The 24,813-nt window shown below is 45.4% G+C and overlaps 1 protein-coding gene across 1 annotated transcript in view; it reads left to right on the forward strand.

The window, feature by feature from the left end:
* The window catches only part of LOC126518213 (5'-3' exoribonuclease 2 homolog), a 35,084-nt gene extending 14,802 nt beyond the window's left edge, over positions 1–20,282 (forward strand). The window contains exons 9-18 of the mRNA XM_055064646.2: positions 930–1,021; positions 2,511–2,595; positions 3,386–3,436; positions 4,380–4,487; positions 9,781–9,927; positions 11,819–11,891; positions 13,259–13,342; positions 15,302–15,405; positions 18,736–18,815; positions 20,222–20,282. Of these exons, the coding sequence (XP_054920621.2) occupies positions 930–1,021; positions 2,511–2,595; positions 3,386–3,436; positions 4,380–4,487; positions 9,781–9,927; positions 11,819–11,891; positions 13,259–13,342; positions 15,302–15,405; positions 18,736–18,815; positions 20,222–20,282 (885 nt within the window). The remainder of the gene's footprint in view (positions 1–929; positions 1,022–2,510; positions 2,596–3,385; positions 3,437–4,379; positions 4,488–9,780; positions 9,928–11,818; positions 11,892–13,258; positions 13,343–15,301; positions 15,406–18,735; positions 18,816–20,221) is intronic.
* The last annotated feature ends 4,531 nt before the right edge of the window (positions 20,283–24,813 follow it).

Below are 24,813 nucleotides of genomic sequence, written 5' to 3' on the forward strand. Positions count from 1 at the left end.
AGAAGGGAGGGAAGAACGGAATCCAGAAAAGAAGGCATTAATTTAACGAAGCTGAATTCATGCGTGAAGTATCTGTTTATTTGAAGGTGGAAAATCTTTTTCACGCAATAAACTGCGAGTTTAGCGAGACCACCTGCAACCCTTATTTTTAATTTTTTTTTTTGCCCGGGTAGACTTTCAATCTTAACGTCCAAAAACTTTTTTTGTGGACATGAAGATCGAAAGTGTATATATATATATATATATATATATATATATATATATATATATATATATATATATATATATAGAGAGAGAGAGAGAGAGAGAGAGAGAGGGAGAGAGAGAAAATATATACATTAGAACGAAGAAACTGTTTTTTATAGACACCCACTGCGTCTACTTTTGTGAGGGTTGTTACAAGTAAAAGAAATAGTGAAGTCCTGGTGGAGGTCAGGAGTAGGTTTTCGATCTATGTCATCAATGTTTTAATGTTTTGACAATGGCAAACTATCAAAACACTGGCGTATCAACTTTATGACGGTAATTGAGGAATAACAAAGTGATATCACAAATAATTCCACTGCACCTTTTGAAGCATATATGTCGAGTAAAATGCATCCATTGCGCACCGTTCTGGTATAAAACACTAATTCTTGAGCAAAACGTCTCTAAAACCCTTGCAAGCAGTGTAACAATATTACGGAAACTGTAGTGCTCTAATGACTTCTATCCACTTGAGATGCTCTAGCATGTGCAGCTTACAAAGCTGGGATATCTGATTTGAAGTTGTCGTGCTGTACTTGTGTTGACAATTTCAACGCAATATGGTCGAAATATTGCAGCCCAAGATGAAAATTTAAATTTCTGCATTTCATATAAAGTAGTTCTGTTTCCTATTAAATCAGCTATAATTACCGCAGAGCCTGCCTGTCTTTGGCTACTCGCAGGACGACGAACTCGTATCCACACAAGGCGCCAAGCGTTTTCTGTCCGACGAGAGCCTTGACGAAGAAGAGGACGACATTGACGACGAAGTGCGGTGAGCTGTCGGCATGAGCTGTGCATGCCCATGTCGCGAGGGGTTCTCGTTCACAGGACTTAGGCGTGGAAACGCGCGTGGTAATCGCAAATGTGATCATGCTGGATCCGACTTCAGCCAAACAATTATATATTACAATGTATTAAATTACAGGAGGACTCTTTTGAGGCCTTGACGGTGTGTACTTGACATAGTTGAGCAAACACCCGCCCAAGAAGAAACAGTTATCCTGTTCGTCGTTTACATTCGTTTTTGCTTGTGTGTTTGCGCTTACTTATTATTTATGATAAAAAAGATGCTAAAGACAATAGTTTTCAGATTTCAGAACAAACTAAAAATAATAGCCAAGGCGTAACGGAAGAAGACGATCATGTTATGCTACACCCAGTGGACGCGGGTAGGTGATATTCCTGTCAAAGATAAATTTGTACCGTAGATAACCACGGGTGTTATAATATGACAGAATGGATGCAGAGCGAAGGAAAGCCCAGTCGAGGATGCGAAAGAAAAAGTCGCTGTGATAAGATGAGAAAATTTGCAGTTATATGATGGGGTAGCCTGAACTGCTACTTAGATATAGTTGGCAGTGATCTACGTCACGCAGTGGTCTTAGATAATAAGTTGATGTTTGCAATGATGACTATGAACCGTACTATGTCAACCATTATCAAACCTAAGCGCACAGACGGCGCGCAACATCAACAACTTGCCCCCGGCAGTAGCTTCAACCACGTCTGAGACCACAAGGATCTCCTTTGGAAAGTCGTTCCCGATGTCGCCAGCCATGGTTCATTTTCTGCGTCAAGGACATGCACGCAGTAAGATTGAGCTTCTGAAAATCTTAGGCTAGCTTTACTACTCCCCTTTTCATACAAAAAGAAATTCACTAATGGACGTCTTTGTGGCCTTTGGCTTTCTATAAAGGCCCCTTGGTCGTGTTTTAAATGGGCGAACCGATGATTTGCCTAATAAAGTAAGCTATTTTGTTCGCTTCCTGGTCGTTTCGAGTTGCTTAAGTCGTTTTTAATGAAGTGTGGTGTTAATTTGTCATATCACTTCACGAATTTTTTTTCGGTCGCTGATTTTCCTACGCAGCCTCGTGTACTATTCCGTACCAGTTTCTCTAGCATGTAGTGGCCGCTGCTGCTACGCTTCTGGTAATTTTTTTTGTAAACCCACCGTACGTGGGGTCCTCAGGTGGCGCTGCATATCAATGACCGTGTAAGTCCGTCTAATACTATACTAAATTCGTATGAAGGCGCGCTTGTGACGTGTAGAGCACTACATTGAATGGCAGAGGTGGAAAAAGCAAAAGAGTCACACTGTAGTAAATGCAATGACGGATATAACGAATTAATTCTGCCTTCCTCTTCAGCATCGTTATAGCGGGGTTTTACCGTGCGAGATTGGTACGAAGGCATGGCAGGCACGTCTAGAGCGCTACATTGAATGACGGAGGTAATAAAGACAAACGCTTGTTTTGTTCCAGCCTTTGGGAACCTGGCTGGAGACAGCGGTACTACGTGGCCAAATTCGACGTCAGCTCGAATGACGAGGCGTTTCCGCATCACCTGGTAGGCTCCACTACTGGAACTGTTACTGCCCACGAATGCTTGCATATTGGCCTAGGAATGCAAGAGAAGAGCATTGTGATGAAGGAGTTGCTGTCGGGAAGAGATGAGGGCAAAAGATGGTCACGCAAATTGTTTCCGGAAGTAGTAATCAGGCGCGTGTTTTAATAAGAAGCAGATACAAAAGGAACGAACTCGACATGACCGTGAGTCGGCTGCCGACAGAAAGTGGATTTCTCTAGTGATCCTCCTAAATTGCTTCCCCCAAGCCATGCGTAACGTGCGCTTCGAAAAAGAGGAGAGAAAAACTTTCGTCTTAAACGTATTTGTCGAGTGGCACAGATATTCATTTTTTTTTTCAGTATTGAGAATTGTAATAGGAAGATATAAACTTCGGCGACAAAAGGACATGTCGATTTTCGCATCATGCTATTTCCTGCTAATCCACCGGCGAAGCAGGACGGGGGAGAAAAGTGTAATGTGATTTTATTTTATTTGAATGCTCCTTAACAAAACTGAACAAACAAGGACATACACTTTGTAGTCATTTGAGGAAGGTGTCCCTACTTCGAAAAAGAAGAAAGTAACGTTTTCTTATATCTACTGTACAATGTAGTCATTTTTAAACTCGGGAGAGACCATTATCGCCTGAGCGTTTCCTGTACACATGAATTAGGGTGAGAAATGCGTTGGTGCGTGCAAAGCATAGTGTGTCACTGTTCTGGACTTCGCAGTTCAATAACGTTGACAGTACTGCGAATAAAAGCTCAATAATGCAAGACCATTCGTGCAGGCCCGCGAATACACCGAGGGACTTTGCTGGGTGCTTCGGTACTACGTTAAGGTAAGCTTTTGTGCACACGTCTTTGCAGATAAATCTTGTAAAACAACAGCATTTCTTCAGTGCTGGTTTCGAATTCCCAAGACGAGCGCGACTTGGTGAACTGCTGGAGGCGTCGCAGAAGAGAAACAGCATCAGTAGCACTTGATTATTTTTTGCGCGCCGTGCATGAAAGGTTTACCGTCTAGGCAACGGTGACTGTGCGCATAAACTCCGCCAACATCCCACTTTCAAGCAACTAGTTGTATATATGGCCGAGCCTTTCTGAACTTCGATTTTTACAGACGTCTTTTTACTAGTCGAGAACTGCTTAATGCTGGTTTTAAGAAAAAGAAGCTAAGAAAATGCTGCTCATTGAGTAAGATAATTTCATAGAAACAGAAAATTGGAAGTGATAGAAGATTTCACAAAGAGAGAGACAGAAACGAAAAGGGAGGTTAACCCAGGATGTGCCCAGTTAGCTCCCTTACACTTGGAGAGGGGGAATGGGAAGAATAGATAAGAATGAGAGAGAAGAAAAATAATAAAGCAATTTCCTATATGGCTATCATACATAATCTTTCCAACAATAACCTAGGAACGTACAGGTTTTTTTACTAGATATACTGCTGATGACGGTCGTTATTTTATTGCTGCATATTTTCACTACCTTGACATTCAGGTGTGACAGCCCCGGGCACCTGAAAAAGATCCTGTGGGCTTTCGTAGCTCTTCGGGAGGATGCGGAAAAAGAATATAACTGTCCAAGGTGTCGTGTTAAAAATACGGAAAGTCTAGTTTTAGGAAATGTGATCGTTGATGTTAAAACTTATTCAAGTACATTTGTGCGAAATAAAAGCTACAACACGGCGACGCGAAAATAGTTGTAAAATTGTTTTTATGTTTTTGCTCTCATGCTTGAATGAATTGATGGCTCCTTTAAGATTGAAGATTGTCTTTTTTGAAGGGATCCGGGTCATGGAAGTGGTTTTTCCCGCATCTCTACGGGCCCTTTGCGTCGGATTTCGTCAATGTAGCCGACATTGTCGTCGACACTAACCAAGAGACCGAACCTGTAAGTCAAACTCCTTGCAACCGGTGTACAAGTGTACAGGTAGGATTACAAGATGCGCTGAACCTTGAGTCCCGGAGTCAGCAATTGCATGCTTTAGCCTTTTCGTACACGTCTATATAATTACGAAAATGAAACGGAGACTTGATTTCGATCGCTGATAGCACCATTTTCTGAGGGTGGATGGAGCGATACGTTTCTATGGTTGCTAGCACATTTTGTATAGCTGCTGGCGTAAGGAAAAGAAGAACGCGTCAGCCAACAGTCGAGGCTAAAGAAAAGGGTGACCTACACGGTGAATCAAATCATTGGATGTCTAAATGTTGATTATTTCACCCTATTCTCTCGGTTTCCTTTTCACTCTCATTATTCACTCATTTCGTACCTTATTCGCATCGAGCTTCACGCGCAATTACGTCGACCTTGTATTCTTAGTAGAAGACACTTGGTTGCGGCTTGATGACCAAGAGGTCAGGTGGGCCAATCCCGGAGGTGGGCAGACAATGGTGTAGAGTGTGTTTAATTTTGAGCTATATTGCTGCTATACCGGTTCCATAAGTTCAAAGTACTCTGCTACCAATTCTTGATTCAGCTCAGTGGCTATGGTGCTAGGTGCTGAGCACGAGGTCGCGGGATCGAATCCCGGCCATGGCGGCCGCATTTCGATGGGGGCGAAATGCGAAAGCACCCGTGTACTTAGACTTAGGTGCACGTAAAAGAACCCCAGGTGGTCGAAATTTCCGGAGTCCTCCACTACGGCGTGCCTCATAATCAGAAAGTGGTTTTGGCATGTAAAACCCCATAATTTAATTTTTTTAAAATTCTTGATTCATGTGGGCACCGTCGAAGCCGCATTCTTGACACCAATAAATTACGCGAGTCCTGAATAAATCGTTTCCCAAAAGTGTACCGTGCAGCCGCTTCGCCTCAACATGGTATATCTAAAGTAATGCACCTATCATAGGGGCATTGTGCAATGCGGTTAATTTTGACCTGTATAATGGTTATGCCCGTACCATCAATTCGAACTACTCTCCGTTTAATTCTCGGTTCATGTGGACACCGGCAAAGCCACCTTCTCAACACTATCACCTCATGCGAAGCCTGCATAGACCGTTTTCGAAAAGTGCACCGTACAGAGGCTTTGCCTCAACATGGTTATATATACGTCGGTGCACCTTTTACAGGGGTATTGGGCCATGTGGCTACTTCCGAACTACATTGTGGCTATGCCCGTGCATCAATTCCAACTACTCTGCAACGAATGCTCGGTTCATATGGACAACCGCAAAGCCTTCTTCCCGTCACTATTATCTCATGCGAGGCGTGCATAGACAGTTTTCGAAAGGTGTACCGTACAGCGGCTTCCCCTCAACATGGGTATATCTACAGCGGTGCACCCTTTACAGGGGTATTGTGCAATATGGATACTTGTGAACTATATTGTGGCTATGTCCGTGCCATCAATTCTAACTACTCTGCGACTAATTCTTGGTTCATGTGGGCACCAGCAAAGTCGGCTTCCCGGCACTATTACCTCACATGAGCCCTGCTATAACTGTTTTCCAAAAGTGTACCATACAGTGGCTTCGCCTCAGCATGGGTATATCTACACCGGTGCACCCGTTACAGGGGTACTGTGCAATGTGGTTACTTCTGAACTATATTGTGGCTATGTCCGTGCCATCAATTCTACTCTGCGACTAATTCTTGGTTCATGTGGGCACCAGCAAAGTCGGCTTCCCGGCACTATTACCTCACATGAGCCCTGCTATAACTGTTTTCCAAAAGTGTACCATACAGTGGCTTCGCCTCAGCATGGGTATATCTACACCGGTGCACCCGTTACAGGGGTACTGTGCAATGTGGTTACTTCTGAACTATATTGTGGCTATGTCCGTGCCATCAATTCTACTCTGCGACTAATTCTTGGTTCATGTGGGCACCAGCAAAGTCGGCTTCCCGGCACTATTACCTCATATGAGCCCTGCTATAACTGTTTTCCAAAAGTGTACCATACAGTGGCTTCGCCTCAGCATGGGTATATCTACACCGGTGCACCCGTTACAGGGGTACTGTGCAATGTGGTTACTTCTGAACTATATTGTGGCTATGCCCGTGCCATCAATTCAAACTATTGTGCGACTAATTCTCGGTTCATGTGGGCACCAGCAAAGTCGGTTTCCCGGCACTATTACCTCACATGAGCCCTGCTATAACTGTTTTCCAAAAGTGTACCATACAGTGGCTTCGCCTCAGCATGGGTATATCTACACCGGTGCACCCGTTACAGGGGTACTGTGCAATGTGGTTACTTCTGAACTATATTGTGGCTATGCCCGTGCCATCAATTCTACTCTGCGACTAATTCTTGGTTCATGTGGGCACCAGCAAAGTCGGCTTCCCGGCACTATTACCTCACATGAGCCCTGCTATAACTGTTTTCCCAAAGTGTACCATACAGTGGCTTCGCCTCAGCATGGGTATATCTACACCGGTGCACCCGTTACAGGGGTACTGTGCAATGTGGTTACTTCTGAACTATATTGTGGCTATGCCCGTGCCATCAATTCAAACTATTGTGCGACTAATTCTCGGTTCATGTGGGCACCAGCAAAGTCGGTTTCCCGGCACTATTACCTCACATGAGCCCTGCTATAACTGTTTTCCAAAAGTGTACCATACAGTGGCTTCGCCTCAGCATGGGTATATCTACACCGGTGCACCCGTTACAGGGGTACTGTGCAATGTGGTTACTTCTGAACTATATTGTGGCTATGCCCGTGCCATCAATTCTACTCTGCGACTAATTCTTGGTTCATGTGGGCACCAGCAAAGTCGGTTTCCCGGCACTATTACCTCACATGAGCCCTGCTATAACTGTTTTCCCAAAGTGTACCATACAGTGGCTTCGCCTCAGCATGGGTATATCTACACCGGTGCACCCGTTACAGGCGTACTGTGCAATGTGGTTACTTCTGAACTATATTGTGGCTATGCCCGTGCCATCAATTCAAACTATTGTGCGACTAATTCTCGGTTCATGTGGGCACCAGCAAAGTCGGTTTCCCGGCACTATTACCTCACATGAGCCCTGCTATAACTGTTTTCCAAAAGTGTACCATACAGTGGCTTCGCCTCAGCATGGGTATATCTACACCGGTGCACCCGTTACAGGGGTACTTTGCAATGTGGTTACTTCTGAACTATATTGTGGCTATGTCCGTGCCATCAATTCTACTCTGCGACTAATTCTTGGTTCATGTGGGCACCAGCAAAGTCGGCTTCCCCGCACTATTACCTCACATGAGCCCTGCTATAACTGTTTTCCAAAAGTGTACCATACAGTGGCTTCGCCTCAGCATGGGTATATCTACACCGGTGCACCCGTTACAGGGGTACTGTGCAATGTGGTTACTTCTGAACTATATTGTGGCTATGCCCGTGCCATCAATTCAAACTATTGTGCGACTAATTCTCGGTTCATGTGGGCACCAGCAAAGTCGGTTTCCCGGCACTATTACCTCACATGAGCCCTGCTATAACTGTTTTCCAAAAGTGTACCATACAGTGGCTTCGCCTCAGCATGGGTATATCTACACCGGTGCACCCGTTACAGGGGTACTGTGCAATGTGGTTACTTCTGAACTATATTGTGGCTATGCCCGTGCCATCAATTCAAACTATTGTGCGACTAATTCTCGGTTCATGTGAGCACCAGCAAAGCCGGCTTCCCGACATTATTACCTCACGCGAGCCCTGGATTAACGGTTTTCTAAAAGTGTATCGTACAGCGTCTTCGCCTCAGCATGGGTCTACCTACAGTGGTGCACCCTTTAAAAGGCTATTGTGCAATGTGGTTAATTTTTTACTGTTTTGGCGCTAATTATGCCCGTGGAAACAGCGCTATGGTGGACACGAGGCATATTGCAACGCTGGCTTTGGCGCTGGCGTGAAAAGAAGTGCCCGCACCGGGTGTTGGAGGCAATACACATCGATGGTGTGCAAGTTGATACCGAAGAAAAAGGGTCATCGTTCGTAGCTGACGGTCGGCTTACCGCACTTGTTCGCGATCGGCTTCTATGCGCTTGTCCTTGTCCCTTGTCTCGTGCGCGTTTGAAATTCGCGCTGTACACTTACGAATATGAGTCACCAGCCTGCCCAGTCAGCCACCCCACTCAGCTATACTTCTCTGAGACTACTGCACAGAGATGAGCATATATCGTCTAAAGTGTTCTAAAAAAAGATGTTGCGCTTACCAACTAGCCCAAAGCAATGCATTACTGCTGCACTGTTCTTGCTCAAATTTCGCTAAACGATCGCCTTTAGGAGTCTGCGTCCTTGAGAGTACCACTTGGCACAGTTATTTGCCTGTTTGTTAAGAAAACAACCGTAAACGGCTTTCGTCAGTGAGAAAAATGGCTGCTGCGATGACGGCGCTAGCACAAACTTGTGTTGCCGCCTGCCGGCAGCTGCAGGAAGCAGTTGCTCAGGGAGAGTTCAGGGATGTGATTGGGCACCACGCAGTAGCGTTCCCCGACCGGCTGGTTTCTGCAGCTGAAGGCAGGCGGTGACACTAGTTTACGCTTGCGTCGTCGCTGCAGCCCCTTGCATCCTCGTAAACGAAGGTAACTTCGCACTTTTTATCTTAAAACAAAAACAAAGAGGCAATTGACTGTACCAGGTGTTGCACTGAACGACGTAGACTCCAAAACGCGATCTTTCGGCAAAGAGGAGTGCAACGACAAGCGCAGAAATGTTTTTTTTTCGAATACTTTAAGCGAAATATGCACGCCCCTGTATTGCACCCCCGTGTGACGTATGCACACAGTTGCTCGGATGGAACCTTAGTGCTTGTGCACGCAATGCTCGTGCCAGTAGCGCAACGCAGAAAGATGTGCTGTGACTGTGACTGTGCGTCTTGCTTGCCTTCTTCGTTTCTAAAGCCAAGCCCACTGCTTGTTTGTGACATCTCCGCGGACAATTTTGTTCTCTACGTGCCGCAAGTGACGCATGCGCCTTCGATACCGTGGCAGCACACCGGCGGTGTCGGTAACGGTGCTAGCGTGCCTTGAGTGTCGTCATGATTGCCATATCGCAATAAAATAGCCATAATATGCAAGCCCGTGCACGGACCTTGTCGTTACGTGGCAAAACAGGTGACGTGCGGGGTGATACACTTTGGGTTTGTTTCAAACCTTTTCAAGCTGTCGTGTCACTTGCGCGCCGCTCTTCTTCGTTCGTGCCAATGCGAGCAACCGTGCACGGTTCCTAAGCCACTGTCCCTCGCTTGCAGCTCAAGCCCATGGAACAGCTGATGTTCGTCCTGCCGGTGACCAGCAGCCGTCACCTGCCCGAACCGCTGGCTGACCTCATGGAGGGCCCGGTGAGCGCGGTTCTGTGCGCGGCTTTGCGTGGCCCGGCTGACCGTACTGCCCACCCTGTTAGATTGCCCAACCTTGATCGTACTCATCACCTTGTCCCTGTGCCTGTCCGTTCCTCTTTTCTTGGACGGTAAACGCGAGAATTTGTCGTTCGATGCATTGTCAGGAAAAGGAGTTCAAAACTTTAGGTAACTAGCAAAATGGAGAATTGACAATTGATGGGTGCCTTGCTGCTGCCATCTGGCGATGAAAACGTGTGCCCGTTACCTGAACGACAAAGAATTTTGTTCTGTTTATATCAGGCGTACTGCCCAAGCCTCGTCAATATAATTTTTAATATATTATTTACTTTTAAAATACTACCAGCCTGAATGCCAGCCTTTAGGCAGGAATAGGAAATGGGGAACACCATCAGCAAAAACCACGCAAAAACAAAACAACACGAAGCAGACGGATGGTAGCACCAGAACCAGCGACGTTAAAAACGTGAGTCGCTGCAGAATGAGAAATATATATATATATATATATATATAAATATGTATTGCTGTCTAACAATACAGAGTCCAACTTGATAAGAACTACAAGAATGATAAAATCGGCTGTTTGCAATATTTTACAAAAAAGCGGGGTTATTCTAGTTAGTAATACATACGGGTAGGTACTTGTATGCCTCACATATAATAAATTCATTGCGTAAGAAGTTTGCTGTTTTAAGGATCTTTTCCCGGCCTTGTAGCTCATGCATGTTTTATGTCTTCCGAATTTGCGTGGTAGTGTGTATTTTCCTCGTCATTAGGTGCCCTCGCGCTTTTTTTTCCCTTTTTTGTCGCTGTATATGTTTGTAGTGCTTCTTTTGAGCTTTGAAGCTGTAGGATGCCGTACTGTTCTTGCTGCAAAAAACAATCATACCTATATTGTCGTTACAGCATCTTCTGATCTGGTAAATGAAAGGAGGTGCACTGGTACAATAACAAAAAGAATACGCCTAATGCTGGAAGGCTAGGCTTAACAAGGAAGCATTGATGTAATTTACTTATCAAAGGGGCGGCTCGTGCGTAGATAGGCTTTGTCGATATCGTGAATTACTTCTACATATCGAAAGGAACACTTCGTTTGTGTTCAAACATGTGATTTTTCTAAGAAATCATATCACGACCTCCCTGGCTGATATTGCTTGCGTAGATCTGTAGAATTATTCACCTAATGCAACTTCCTTTCGGTAAAGGCACCAACAAAATAATCTTTACATCAGCGTTTTGAGTTATGCTTCAGATTACCGCATCGTTTTATGTCAAGGAAGAATGACTGGAGAATGGAAAATTAAGAAATATAGGTCACCTTTTAGCAGTAACAGCTCGGAAGCGCAATTTTGCAGTGCTGTATGTATACGTTTCTTGTCATCAACAATGGTGTAACCCCCCTCACCCCACACAAAAAAAAAGAAAGAGAAAGGAAGTTATGAAGAAAAAGTAGAACCAAGAATTATTAGTCGTACCGGAGCGATTTTCCACAATAAAGCTGGAACCCTGCATAATGAAATCTTTTAGTTGCATGATTTAGTTGCAGCTTGTAAACCGGCTATTACAATGCTGAGTGCAGTTTGAGCTTGTGAACGTGCAGTATAGACTTGCGTAAAAAGGCTGTCTCTGTTAACGTTAATCAGGCGGTTACAAGAAAAAGGTTGAAATAATTATTCACGATGCCATTTCAATACCTATCGTGTGTGGTCACTGGACCTCTGACGACCAAATGCCGTAGGTCTTTTAAACGTATCTTGTACTTTGATTTTTTTAATCGTTCATTTCCTTGAACAGATTGGCTAACGTTAGCTGGGACACACGCCATAAGGGACTTGCTTCAGTTTTGTGTGCCACGTTGCTTGTAAGGAACGAAATAGTTGCATGGAAAATATTTCGTTTTCTTTTTTGTCTGCCTTCTTTTGTCTTCTAGAAGTCGCCTATCATTGATTTCTACCCGAAGAACTTCAGCATCGACGCCAACGGCCACAAGTGGAACCGGCAAGGTTTGCGCTATATAATTATTTGGACTCTTTTCCTTCCTATCCTTGTGAAGTTCTTCGTTACCAATAGCTTCGGTTGCTTGGCATGTGCGACTAAATGTTTAACGGTCATAGACGGAGATAGTGCTGTTGAGCTTGCACGAGAGAGGGCTACAAGACTCAGTTCACTATCCTAAACAGGGCAGATGAGGTCGCATGACACGGCCTTTTTTATGACGTGCTCGGAGCCAGAATATAAAGGCCACACTTTCAAGAGGTTGCCAGACATCTGTCACTTCCGTCTTTATCTATTTTGAAAATTCTCTATTAGTTTTTTTGTGACTGTTTACAAGCAGTTCAATAATTAGTGTAGGCATACAAGTAAACCAGGCTTGTGCGTTTGGAGTAAACTTAGCTTTTATTGTGAGGGGAGACAGGCTAAGCCTGAAAGGATGCAAACAATAAAGACATGGCGACGTCATCTTGAAATTCCGGCACTCTCTCGCCTTGACGCGTCGAGTTTGACAGCGTCTGGTCGTGCATAGCCGATTGCTCGCCGATAAAGAAGGATCACATTGTATTACATAAGAAGCGAAAGCGGAACGTTACACGGTTTTAGAAATGTTTTAGAGCGCAGCCCTTAGGAGCCCGTTCCTCCTTCGAGCGTCGGCGTAGTACCTCGTAACCGAGCGAACGAGCACGGCGAATGATGAAAGCGAACGCGGAACGCAGCGGGAGATGAAAGGCGGCGGTGGTGAAAAGAACGTGAGAAAGAAAGCGGAGGAGGAGGAGGAGGAGGTGGAGGAGGCTGCAAACGGAACCGTGAGGCGCAAAGCGGACAGGGCGGGTACGACGAAAGCGTGAGAACAAAAGCGTAGTGCCGCGCAAGACGGGCTATGCGCTGACGATGGCTACGAGATGGCGCCAGAGTAGCGCGCGTCGTCTGTATGGAAAGAAAGCTCTGCCTGAGCGGAAGTCTGTCTGCGGCGGCTGGTGTAAATCGCGCGCTGCCTCTCGCGACTTCCCGATTAGCGATGCAGACGCGCCACTCTGCGCTCCGTTATTGCAATGTGCCGCGCGAGAGAGATTGTCCGCGCAAGCCAATATATGAAAACGAGAATAGAGCTGCGCTCAAATTTCGCATTAGGGAGTATCATTATCGTCGGTGAAACTGTTTTCGCACTATTTGGCCGGCGAAATGCGAGAAAACACTTCGGCGTGCATGCACGTCACTGCCAGTTTATTCTCACTTCACGTGACGCTGTTTGCGTGCCCTTATTATTTGTTATTCAGGCCGCCAGCGCTAGTTTCGCAAGCATACGTGTTTGCAGAATTGTGCCCTATGTGCGCTGTGTACACGTCTCGTCACGCCGGACATCTTATGAACGCAGGTGTCGCGCTGTTGCCCTTTGTGGAAGAGAGGCGGCTGCTCGAAGTTATCCGCGTGGTATACCCGCTCCTGGACACGAACGAATGTAAGCGCTGGAGCTAATAATGTTTGAACTACAATGCCATCTAGACCTACAAGTGTCGGGTATGTGGCGTCGAGTGTTGGCTGGGAGGTTAAGCAGATCAGAAACGGTTTTCCTTGAGCAAGTTTTCAGAAATACCAGTCGATTCTTGAGGCTGCAAAATACGTGCGTAAGGCCTATCTGGGTAGAAAAGGTTTAAAACAATGATGCTACGTTACTTCTCAAATGAACGTCGATACAGCTGGTAGCAGGTCTTGTTATAGTATCAAAGTAGGAATGAATGTGGAACGTGCATGGACACGTTGGGGCATCCTCGCGCAACTCCCATTGTCTTCCGCAACGTACGACTTGTCCTAAGTACGACTAGTAGCAATGATTCCGGCCGTCGAGTATCCATTAGGTTGCCAGTGAACCGTCGAAGCGGGGCCATTGCTGGTGGATCGTGTTTTCAGCAGACGCCCCGTCGTAACTTGTATCTCATGCTTTGCAGATGCTTCACATTTGCGAAGGCCGCCTTTCTTGCGAATTGACGTTGAGCTTGTCACGTGACCTTCGCAGAGAGTTGCTGTTCGTAAACGCTCACGTAGGTCTGAACACTGACTCGCACATACTCTCAACCTCACTGTCGACGCAGGTTAGTGGCGCAGCGTTAATTGTCGTCTTCTGTGAATATCTCTATGGTCCTGCGCGGAAATCTTGACGTAATCCCTACGATACCCTAAAACATTTGGTGCGCATGGTGCCCCTATCGTTGACGCAGTTCTTGTTCCTTCAAGTAAATACGAGCTTAACCACTTCGCAAGAGCCACTTTAAGAACACTGACATTTGTCGACAGCCCTTTCGTGATACTCAGGGAAGATGGTACAAGACGAGCTTTCTGAGAATGAGTATTTAGTGTGGTATTGGCCCGAACGATGTAAATGCGAAAAAAAAAATGAGCGACGTGTAGCAAAAGGTTTTTCAAAGAAAAAAAATTGGCAACAGGTGGTGCAGCCAGTTTGTGCACAACCCGCTAGTTCTTACTTGCGGGTTGACATTAAGACTGATAAACACTATGTCGTGTCCACTACATATCAATACATTCAGCAGTAGTCAATGTTCCTGCATCTCGTAAGAGAAACTTGCAGGCCGTCCTTACGGGATAAAAAGAAGCGTCCAATGTTTATGAATATGTCGCTACAATTAGCGGCACCTGGTTGCCGGTACAGTAACGACACTTAATGCTGATGGGCGTCCGTACGAATGCAAACGAAAGGCCACGAGGGCGAACTGCGCAAATAACACCCTTTGAAACTCATGTCGGATTATCTTCTGGCAACCTTCGTAACTCTTTTCAGTGTTTCCTCTGTTTTCGTCCGTGTCGCCAATTTACTCATTGTTTCAGTGGGTTTCAGGCTTCATAAGCAATGTCGCAGGTATAAAGGGGTATTTATTTCAGGTACTTATTACCCACGCAGATGGTTAAGACAATGTGGCAGTAACAATGAACTAACGTAAGTAGCGAGATATCCGGTAGAGTTGCGTTAAGTTTCGACATCCGAACTCTCGCTAAGTTGAAATGACTTTTCTCTTCCAAACGAAGGAGGAGCCACGAGCACTCGCTCCTACAAAAAGGAATCGACAGCGTTCATTTTTATTTTTTGGAGCGTACTAGATCTCACACAGTCGAAACATGCGACAGCCCAACTCTTGCGCCTCTGACGTAAAAACGTGCGCAATCTGCCGTCGGCCCCTCCTCTTCTTTTATCGGCCTTGTCAAACTGTTCAAACCGCAAAACTCGAATTGTAACGCGCATCTGAGCGAAAAGCTTCTAGCCGAAGCTTCCCCTTGGTTAGATCAAATTCAACTATGGCTAACGACGTTCGCTCTCTCCGAGTTTTAAGGTAATCTGTATCAGCGCGTAGCTCATCACAGCAAGTTGCCACTGAGTAACGCTTCCGTCACGTGACCCGACGCGCAGCCGACCGCAACACCGAAGGCGACGTCCTCCTGTACGTGCGGGAAGGACAACCCGGCTACGACTACATCACGGATCTCTACGACGCGTACGATGACTACGACGAGGTACGCTAGACGTGCGGTTTTTATTCCCGGAAAAATTGCGCAACAAATATAAGAACACTTTTGGTAACCATCGAAACCGTTCCAGCTGTTTGACGACGGGTTGGAAAACGGTTGATTCGAAATTCAGTATTGTAGTGTGCGTTCACAGTTCTATATTGTCGCTAATCACCATGAAAGCCGCCTTGGCATCTTCTAGAAGGTAAACGAATCACACACAGATATATATATATATATATATATATATATATAGCAGGGGACAACCTTGTATTACAGCGTATTGTGTATGGTATGCAACGTGAGTACAATTTCCGTAGATGCACCAGCCAATTAAGTTCGCTTATTTCCCTGACGTCAAACAGTGTCACGCCTTTGAAACAACTGTTTCGTCCGCACAGATCGGCCTTTGTTTCACTGCTTGTATGATGAAACCTGAACGTCCGGGGAAAATTCTATAGGTGATCTCGATATCACTGCTCATTCGTGGCCATAATTTTAGCCTGAAACGACTAGCTACCGTTTTTCATTTGTGATAGAATTCACATTAGCAGAGCAATGACAGTAAGTTGTGAGGAGACTCAAGCAGGCGCTTTGCTCTGGTTCAGAGGTGAACTTCAAGTGCACTGTGTTTTTGTTAGAGGACCTTGTGTTTAATTCTTAAGTAGTCACTGAGTAATTAAAAATAAGATAACGCAGCTCGATCTGCTAGTGAATCCTTCCTCCTTCAGCGACATGGCGGCAGGCTACGTCTACTATGGTCCACCTATCGTGGCAAAGTATTACAAGGCCACAAGACATAGTTTAAGGATATCGGTGACGTCCTAGTACACTCTTAAACAAATCTACACTCTTTGGGGCGTATATTTCCACACAAAAATAATCGTCATCCGTCTTGCTTGCGCTTGATTTCTTGAAAACGCTGTGCTCGATACTTTCCTGTCCAGAATGCTCTGTCACGCTGATAACGCGCGTACCCATAGAGTTTCTTACTTTATAACACCTAGAGGGAAATCTTGCGCCACCGTCTATGGGAGTTTCCTAAGGGGCGCTGTGCCCTGGCAATGCCTCCTTTACTAGATGCCTGCCACGTAGCCAGTTTTTCCATTGGAGCGGAGGTTCTTGTAGTTCGGGGTAGTCGCGGAGAGAGGGCGCTTGCTGCCGACTCTACTTCCTGTTGCGGAGGAAGTGACGATAACTTGTCTAGCGCGCACTCGACCAATGGCTTGACGAGAGACCGCGGATCCTGCCTCCGGGATCGCAACAGACGCCGCTAAAATCTCGGAGGCAGGGAAACGTGATTCAAATTTGGAGGAGACGCCGCAACTAGCACTCGCAGCCGACCCTGGCGAAGAGGAGGAAAGAGGAGAGGGGCTGGAACCAGCTTCTCAGCTCACGCGGCAGGCATCTTCTAAAGGAGGCATCGGCCATGGGAATGACGGTATATGTGTCTGCGAGGCTTGTGTTGGTTGGTGTTGTAAGAGGCTCCGTCGAGAACGTGCATATGGCTACAGAAATAACGCGTTGTTAAAGTAAAATCTTCATAAAATGTTTCCATTGACGCGTATTACATCTTCCAGCGAAGTTTATTCTCCTACAATGCATATCCAAGCGAAGAAAAGCAAGAGCAGACGACTAACTGTTCCAAAGCGAGCGCGAATCTTGTCTTCTGTCCCCCAACTTTAGCGGCCCGCTGTTACTTTTTACGTTTCATATAATTGCATATGCAATAACAAGTTCGCATAGTTATACGAAACATGTTTTTGTGTGATAGTAAAGGTAGGGCACCTTTTTACGTGCTGTTTGAGTAGAAAACGAATCATTGTGACAGACGGAACGGTGCTTGCCAGGCGCGTCTTCAAGGTGTCCTGGCTATCCGAGAACGATGCCAATCCGAAGTCGCAACATAGCGGCATTCACATGCATACTACAGCGTCGCAGCGCCAGATTTCCTTCTAGGTAATATAGTGAGAAACTCTATGCGCGTTCCGTTCGTGACTTGGAAGTACCGGGCTCGCAGCGTTAAAGAAAGGAAATGCGGACAAGAAAGATGACGATTGTTGTTGTGTGGAAAGGTACGACTCAAAGTGTGCAATTTTGCTTAAGAGTGTAGTACCGGAAGAGTGTTCGATCCTTAGGCGAGAAAATAGCTTAACTTAGCTCGGTTTTTGTCACGTAAACAACAAGCTTGTCGTTATGAAAATCTTTAGCGACGTTTTCTGACGTTTTGTTGACGTAAAGACCCAATAACTTGCCCTGGTGAAGTTCTTCAAGGGGCGTTGACTGAGTGGAATATCTCGCCGCCATTGTGTTCTAATGGAGGATATATGCGCCTGCATTTGTCGCTACATCGAAAGACATGCGGAATACCTCGCTGGTGAGGCAACCGTGAGCTTTTCTAGACAAGCACTACCTAGAGATTTAATCCATTTGAGAAATTCGGGAGTGCTTTCTATTTTTTTCATTCCTACCGTTCACTTACTACTGCAGGAGGCAGTTAAAGTCTATAAATAAAACAAACAGTAGCAAAAGTGTTCTGAGGAAAATTAAATCATAAGAAAATAGATTTTGCAATTTCCTCGTGATCACCATCACTGAGCGACATTCAGCTAAAGATGGCGCACATTGAGGCGCAGCACTACGACTTTCTCCCCACAAAAAAAGTTATTCTGCACCAGATTATATATCTCTAAACTTCAGTGTGGATGGTAACACGTTGTGACAGTTTGATCAATCATTATGTGCCAGAAAGATTCCGCTGCTGCTGGATCATTCCGTTTTTTTTGGTTCGAAAACAAGGTACAACAAACTTTTCATAAACGTTATTAGGCTACTGACAGCTTTTGCGTTCCAGACAAGCTTAATATAGTGTTACAGTGCGACACAAGAGTTGTGCGAGCTTTTCTTAACCACAGCACGGCCAAATGTCCCCCAAAGCCCCAATGTTTTTAGGTATACGTTTCAATATTCCTCTAGGCGTCTACGCTCGTACAGTAGCGCTAACAACGGAGATCGAAGGAAGGTGATGTTCGCGATACAAGGAAGGTTGGAATATTTAAGCTTCAGCTAGGGTGCAGTTTATACACAGTTACTTGTGGGATGAAAACTCATCGTTGAATGGAAATCACAAAAGGACTTCTCGGTTTCTGTGCGTGTGTGCCTGTGCTCGGAACTGCGTGGGCCCGTTTATCGAGCCACCGTAGCAAACGTCCGCTGTGATTAAATTATTCACTGGTTGGCACGCATGACATGATAACGTTGCTTTCTTTGTCAGGAAGGACAAGCGAATATAAACTTTCTTTCATACGTTATTTATATAGTTCTTTTTCAATGCAGGAATTTGAGCTGGAGCCGCAGTACTTCAGTGGCATTGGAGGCAAAATCCTGTTAAGCCAGAACGTGGTTCCGAAAGGAAGGTAAGCATTGCAAAATTACAATCAATCAATCAATCAATCAATCAATCAATCAATCAATCAATCAATCAATCAATCAATCAATCAATCGATCGATCGATCGATCGATCGATCGATCGATCAGTCGATCAGTCGATCAGTCGATCAATCGATCAGTCGATCAGTCGATCAATCGATCAGTCGATCAATCGATCAGTCGATCAATCGATCAGTCGATCAATCAATCAGTCAATCAATCAATCAATGAGTCAATCGATCAATCCATTTTCTTACCGTGACCAGGAACAACCCGGTGGTATTCGCACGGGCGCACGCAGAGAAATGGTACAACATATAGGTGCACAGATATAATATTACATGAACAAGCAGTAGCAACAAGCGCACACAACATACAATTGCGGTTTGCAATGCACGACATACATAATATAACACAACACAGCACAACAGAACATAACAGAGCGCAACATAGCCTTGCACAACGAAATGCAGCACATAAAATAGACGAAGACCATTGACAGATATTTCTGGAAGTCCGGACACAGAAGCACACGGTGCTGTTGTCACGAAACAAGGCGGACAAATACACGGCAGGAATCACTTACTGTGAATTTGTGGCACGAATGCACTCAGCATTTCTTTTTCTGTGTTCTTCTAATGAAAGGGCAAAGTTTGACTAAAGTATAACATTACGAAGGCTGTTGTGCGATTAACCAATTTAATTTGCGCGTGAAGCTATTTTCACCTCAATGGTAAACTTATCTGTCACATGTTTCCCTGCATCGGTCTCCTGTGTCCCGCCGAACTGTTTGTTTGCTGCTTGAAGGCCGGAAGTCCAGCCGTGTTAATTTCCTAGTGAATATAAATACGCTGATTAAAATAAACTGTGGCGATGACGGTGCAGCTCTTGGTTTCGTCTGGAACATTCCTGCTGCACTGATCCGGCGTGTGTAAAGGAAAAAATAAGCAGGAATAAAATATCAATGACAGAATATAACGAGTTTTATCTAGCTGCCCCAGCAGCGTGTCCGTTGTATGTTTTGGAACACGAGCAAGCTTTAATTAATAATTTAATTAATTTATCCACTGCTCGAACATCTATGCAAAAAAACGTTTCACACTACTGCCAAATCTAATAATAAGGGACATTATACGGAAATTTATGCGTTCGTACCGGACTACTAGATATTACAACAACTTTAGCAAGATTCTTGAATTAAATAATTCATCCATTTATTCGTCCAGCCAGTATGCATTTTATTGAACCTATATTAACAGTGATGGGAACCCTCCGATAAAGACTGCGTCTTGCTTTCGACAGTTGCGCGTTTTACTACCGCCGTTTTTTGTCGAATCGCGATGAAGATTAAGTTATGCAGACAACGTTTTCCTTTGCTCCGGTTGCCTTTCAGTGACATGGCGTCCCCGGTGGACGGCGTGGACCCCATTCGCGACTGCGCTGTTACGTGGTGAGCGTATCCCCCGTCATTCAAAACTGAGCCCTTCGTCTATATAGGAACAACATCACGCGAGATAAGAACTTTGAAAAACAGCAGAAAGCCGCGCCCTGGTGAAAAGCGACCATTTAAATTAGCTTTTACAAGAAAAAAAAACCGCATCGATACATTAGATGGGGATGTAATTTCTCACTCTGCGCATGCTTTCTGAACGAAATGCCACAATGGTAGAAACAGTGACTTCCTAAGCGGATGAAACCTTATTCCTCGTCAGAATGCATGTTGCGCAATAAACCAATCTTGTTTCTCTTTATAAGTAGCCAGTGACTAAGGAAACGATGAATTAATGCACAGTTTAAGCTTTTCGCTTGCAGAAAGGTAATTTCTCGATGTTTACTTACTGCTGTTATCAAAATAACGGGAAATTCGTGCGAAGTAATTACCAATTTCAATAAGATTACAGAAACGTGCATAGAATTATTGACCGCACGCAGAGAAGTACTGGTAGTGCAGTTGGTGAACTTTACAACAAGAAACTACTGGGACCAAGGATAGTGCAGTGCAAGCACCTTTAGGCTGCCCCAGTAGAAGCTACGTGATTTTATGTTGAAAACCCATCTGGCTTTACGTGGTCTCTCAAGATATTCGCATCCGGCCGGGTGCCGTACCGGCCGTTTTTGCCTCCTGAAATGCAGTCGTGCGATATTTACCGAAATCGTGGATAGCAGTCACGTGTTCCGCGGTTCGCCTCATAAAAGTACTCTGCCAGTGGCCTACAGGTGCAGGCCTTGTCTCTGCCGCGCAGGTAGATCACGACGCTCATCAACCGGGCGGGTTGTAGGTTTCGCTATACCATCAATGGAAATACTGCGTTTTCTCCCATTGTAAACAAAGTTTGCATTTTTTTCTATAGAAGTTACCGCGTAATAATCTCATCGTCAGTTGAATACGGAATAAAGAACTCATTTTTGTTTCCTCTGTATTTACTCTCGGCTTCATTGACGGTATACGCTTCACATGGTTGCTACTAAAGAACTCACGGAGCTTCCAAGCGACGCCCGGAGGTCCGTGATGCTAGAACATTGTGGTCTCTTAGCATTCGATGACCTTTCGCTTGATGAGCGAATGCACGGCTTCGCGCCGGTGCATTCGTTCCATCCCGACACCGGCTCCACTGCTCGCTCCAACCACGTGACCTGTGACGCTCATTTCCACGTGACTGTATATCTGGCCTTCTCCTTGCTTGCTAGACACGGCACCGGCTCTCCCTCCCAAACCGGAGTTTTGCTTTGATACCAACTGCACGGACCATTGGTTATGCTTTAGAATGCTATCGCATCAAAAATTCCGTTTCTGTTGCGGTCAAAGCTGTTGGCCAGGTGTTATTCATTGTGGGGTGGGTGCGATATTGTCGCAGCGCTCGATTTCGCCATATTTCTGGTACCCTTGGGTGCGCGCGATAGCTTCTTGATTGAAAAATAAGCGCCCTAGTTCCTACTAGCTTCTGCCAAGAAAGATTGTAGTTGAATGCAAGAGCATTTGTAGGCTGGGTGTCTTACACTCCGTCCGGTGAAGCCATACTCCGTGATTAACAAATTTGCAAGTTACCTTGGTAGTGCGGGCGCGAGCGTTTGGGTGAAGTTAACACAACATTTTGGTGATGTCCCACCACGGGAGTAACTGGATGTTGTGTTTGTTAAGCGCTTTTACAAAGACTCCTCAGATGCGTGAGGGATCCACGGGACGTTTTGCAGATTGTGAGGAGACCTGGCATGAATATTAGTGAGTCACTTTGTGCGGGTCTGGTGAATTCCTAATAGCTTTAATCAACAAATTTTCAAGGCGTCTAGAATTCTGTATGAAAATCACTGCCGGCCTCCTTTGGTTCACTGCCATCTGATGGCGTTTTCTCTGGTAAGTCAGCCAATAGGTCAACTAGATCTACTGAGATTTTAAAATGTGATAGCATGTGTTCTTTTTTTTTTGCGCACAACTCACACACAGATGCATGCGCCACAATATGGTTTTGAAGCGATACCAACGTAACCTGTCTGTCATATTATTTATAAAATTTCCTCGCCTCTAGTGTCAGCTCCTGCACAATCTATGTAAAGCTATACTTGCGTAAAATGAAAAAGCAAAAAAAAAATTATTCTTCAATAGTTAGAGCGAACAGCGGCGTGGCGTTTACTGGGGCCCCTCTGCCACCCGCAACCACACTGCATTGCCCCTCACACCTCCCACCTCCGCAGAAAGAAAAAAAAAATATTGGCTGACGGTTTAGCTCTGGCTGAGCACAAACTGTCGCGTGCTAGTGCCGTTAACCCTAATTTTGCATACTTTGTCTTGGCTTCTCATGAGTACGTGCCACTCGGTGTGTGCTAGTCTCCAATGAGCCTCTTTGATGCTAACTTGGGCTGGAAGCACTAGGGCTAACCCGCTAGAAAAAAAGTTCGCTGTCTTAATGCCTTCAAGTTGTTACAGTGGTTCAATAAGTTGAAGGTAGCATCACAAGACAAGAAATACATTATTTCGCTATCAGCAATAACCGTGAGACTTGGATCACGTCGCAAGGATTAGATGTGTAAGCAATAACTGCATGAACTAAACACGTTGTTAATTGTTTGCATCGTCGTTTGCGCATACGTCGACCTTTATCGCCATTCAAGAGCAGGCAACAATCTACCCAGCGCCAGAATTGCCCTAAGGTATCGTAGATCTAGCCGCAATAGATCTATCTACGTGTAAATTTCTGAATCGTGTCATTACTCACAGTAACGCTGTAATACCATCGCCCTCTCACAGTCATTACTTGGACCTTCAGCGGCTTTCTTCCTTTTGCTTCTTGCTTTATTTAGCGTCCGCCACAGGAGCTCCAAATAGGGTGAGTAACTATTTATTCTCTTCCAGTAAACCACAGTTAGTCAGCGCCATATTGTGTCACTTTCTATTCCTTTTGTCCGCGTCCGTCACGCTGTTGCTACCATAAAAGATTCTTTCTCCGAAAAACTACCGTAATTCACATCTTGATATCCTTAGCGTTGACAGATTTATTACGTGGGTCCAAACAAGCTTCCATGTACAATACGCCTCCTTGTTACAACTGTGATTTCCAGCAACCGCTTATTGCAGAACAAGTCGGGATGAGGCAGCTTTCTTTAGGGCAACATTATATTCTTGCCGATATCAGAAATAGAGACAGAAAAACTGATTACATCATTTATTACCAGTGAACGACTAACTTTTCTTCGATTTCATCGTATAATCAATAGACTGCAATTGCTGAATCGGCAGAGGGAGCGTAGAATGTCTAATTAAAAAAAGTTGTGGTTGGTCTGAGGAGCACTCCCTAGGCCATGTTTTCTCTGTACACTCGGTCGACAAGCCGGAACCCGGAGTACGAGCGCCCAGTCAAGGCATGTGCGCACAAAGACTTTTATTGGCGTCTGTCAGATGTAGTTTCCTACACAAAAAAAAAAGAAAAGTTGCACTTTCGCCCTAAAGGTGAAGCGTCGATTGGGATATCAAATTAGTCGACAGCTATAGGAAGGGAGGATAGTAGTTTTGTCGACCACCGTATAACCTTGTAAACATAGACATACTAACTTAACAAGCGTAGTGTCACGCGCGCACAAACAAACATGAACACACATCGCTCGATGACGGCAGAAACTCGCTGTCAAAACACTGCACGGCAGTAGCAGTGGGCGAATTTACCAACGATCTGCCTCTCCCTTCAACGTGAACTAATCGGCGAAAACGCATCACCTGACGGAGCTATGAGCAGTCGGCGCACCTAGACTGCGCATACTCATCGCAGATTGCGGCCGCGTATGGCAACGCCATACGCAGCAGCCGCCGGAGTAGAACACCTCCTCCCCCCGGTGCCTTGTGCGCGACGGAACACGGCGCGCTTCCTGTCCGCTTTCCTACCTTGCGCGCGCGAGATTGAGACGTTGTCGCCGGCTCACCCTCGCACGCTTTCACTCGCACATACAACATACGGAGGTCGCCGAGGACGTTATCGCCCTTGGACTTTATACGGAGCGTAACGCGACGGCAGAAATGCGCCTGGAGTGTCCATATAATTGCTGTCGCAATAAAGTTTACTAGAGGGAACTATGACGCGGTTGCTTCCTGGGGGCCCCAAGTATAATTGGTTCGGTCAGCGTGGGAATCGTAGGAAGTACTTGGCTTTGCCGAAACTGTGTCCTGCCGGCTTCAAATGGCGTTGAGACTCTTGCAGATTGTGACAATTAAAAACGATATTATTGCGTTGCAACAATCCGTACTGGTTATGCATTAGCTGACACATTTAGGGTATCGCTGCGTGTAGTCTGCCATGATGCTTGGCAAAAACAAACAAAAAAATCATGAAGAATACATCAAAAACGCCTGCAGAGGAAATATAGGCCCAGCAATCTGCCATGTTTCATTCCCATTATATTTATTACCTAAAGACCACTGCGCCAGAGCTTGTTCTCGTAATTTCTGTAAGATTGCGTCTGCATTTCGCGTCTGTGTCCCGTCAGCCGGGAGGTACCCTT

Source organism: Dermacentor andersoni, chromosome 11 (genome assembly GCF_023375885.2).
Source record: "Dermacentor andersoni chromosome 11, qqDerAnde1_hic_scaffold, whole genome shotgun sequence".
In the NCBI taxonomy this organism is placed as follows: domain Eukaryota; kingdom Metazoa; phylum Arthropoda; class Arachnida; order Ixodida; family Ixodidae; genus Dermacentor; species Dermacentor andersoni.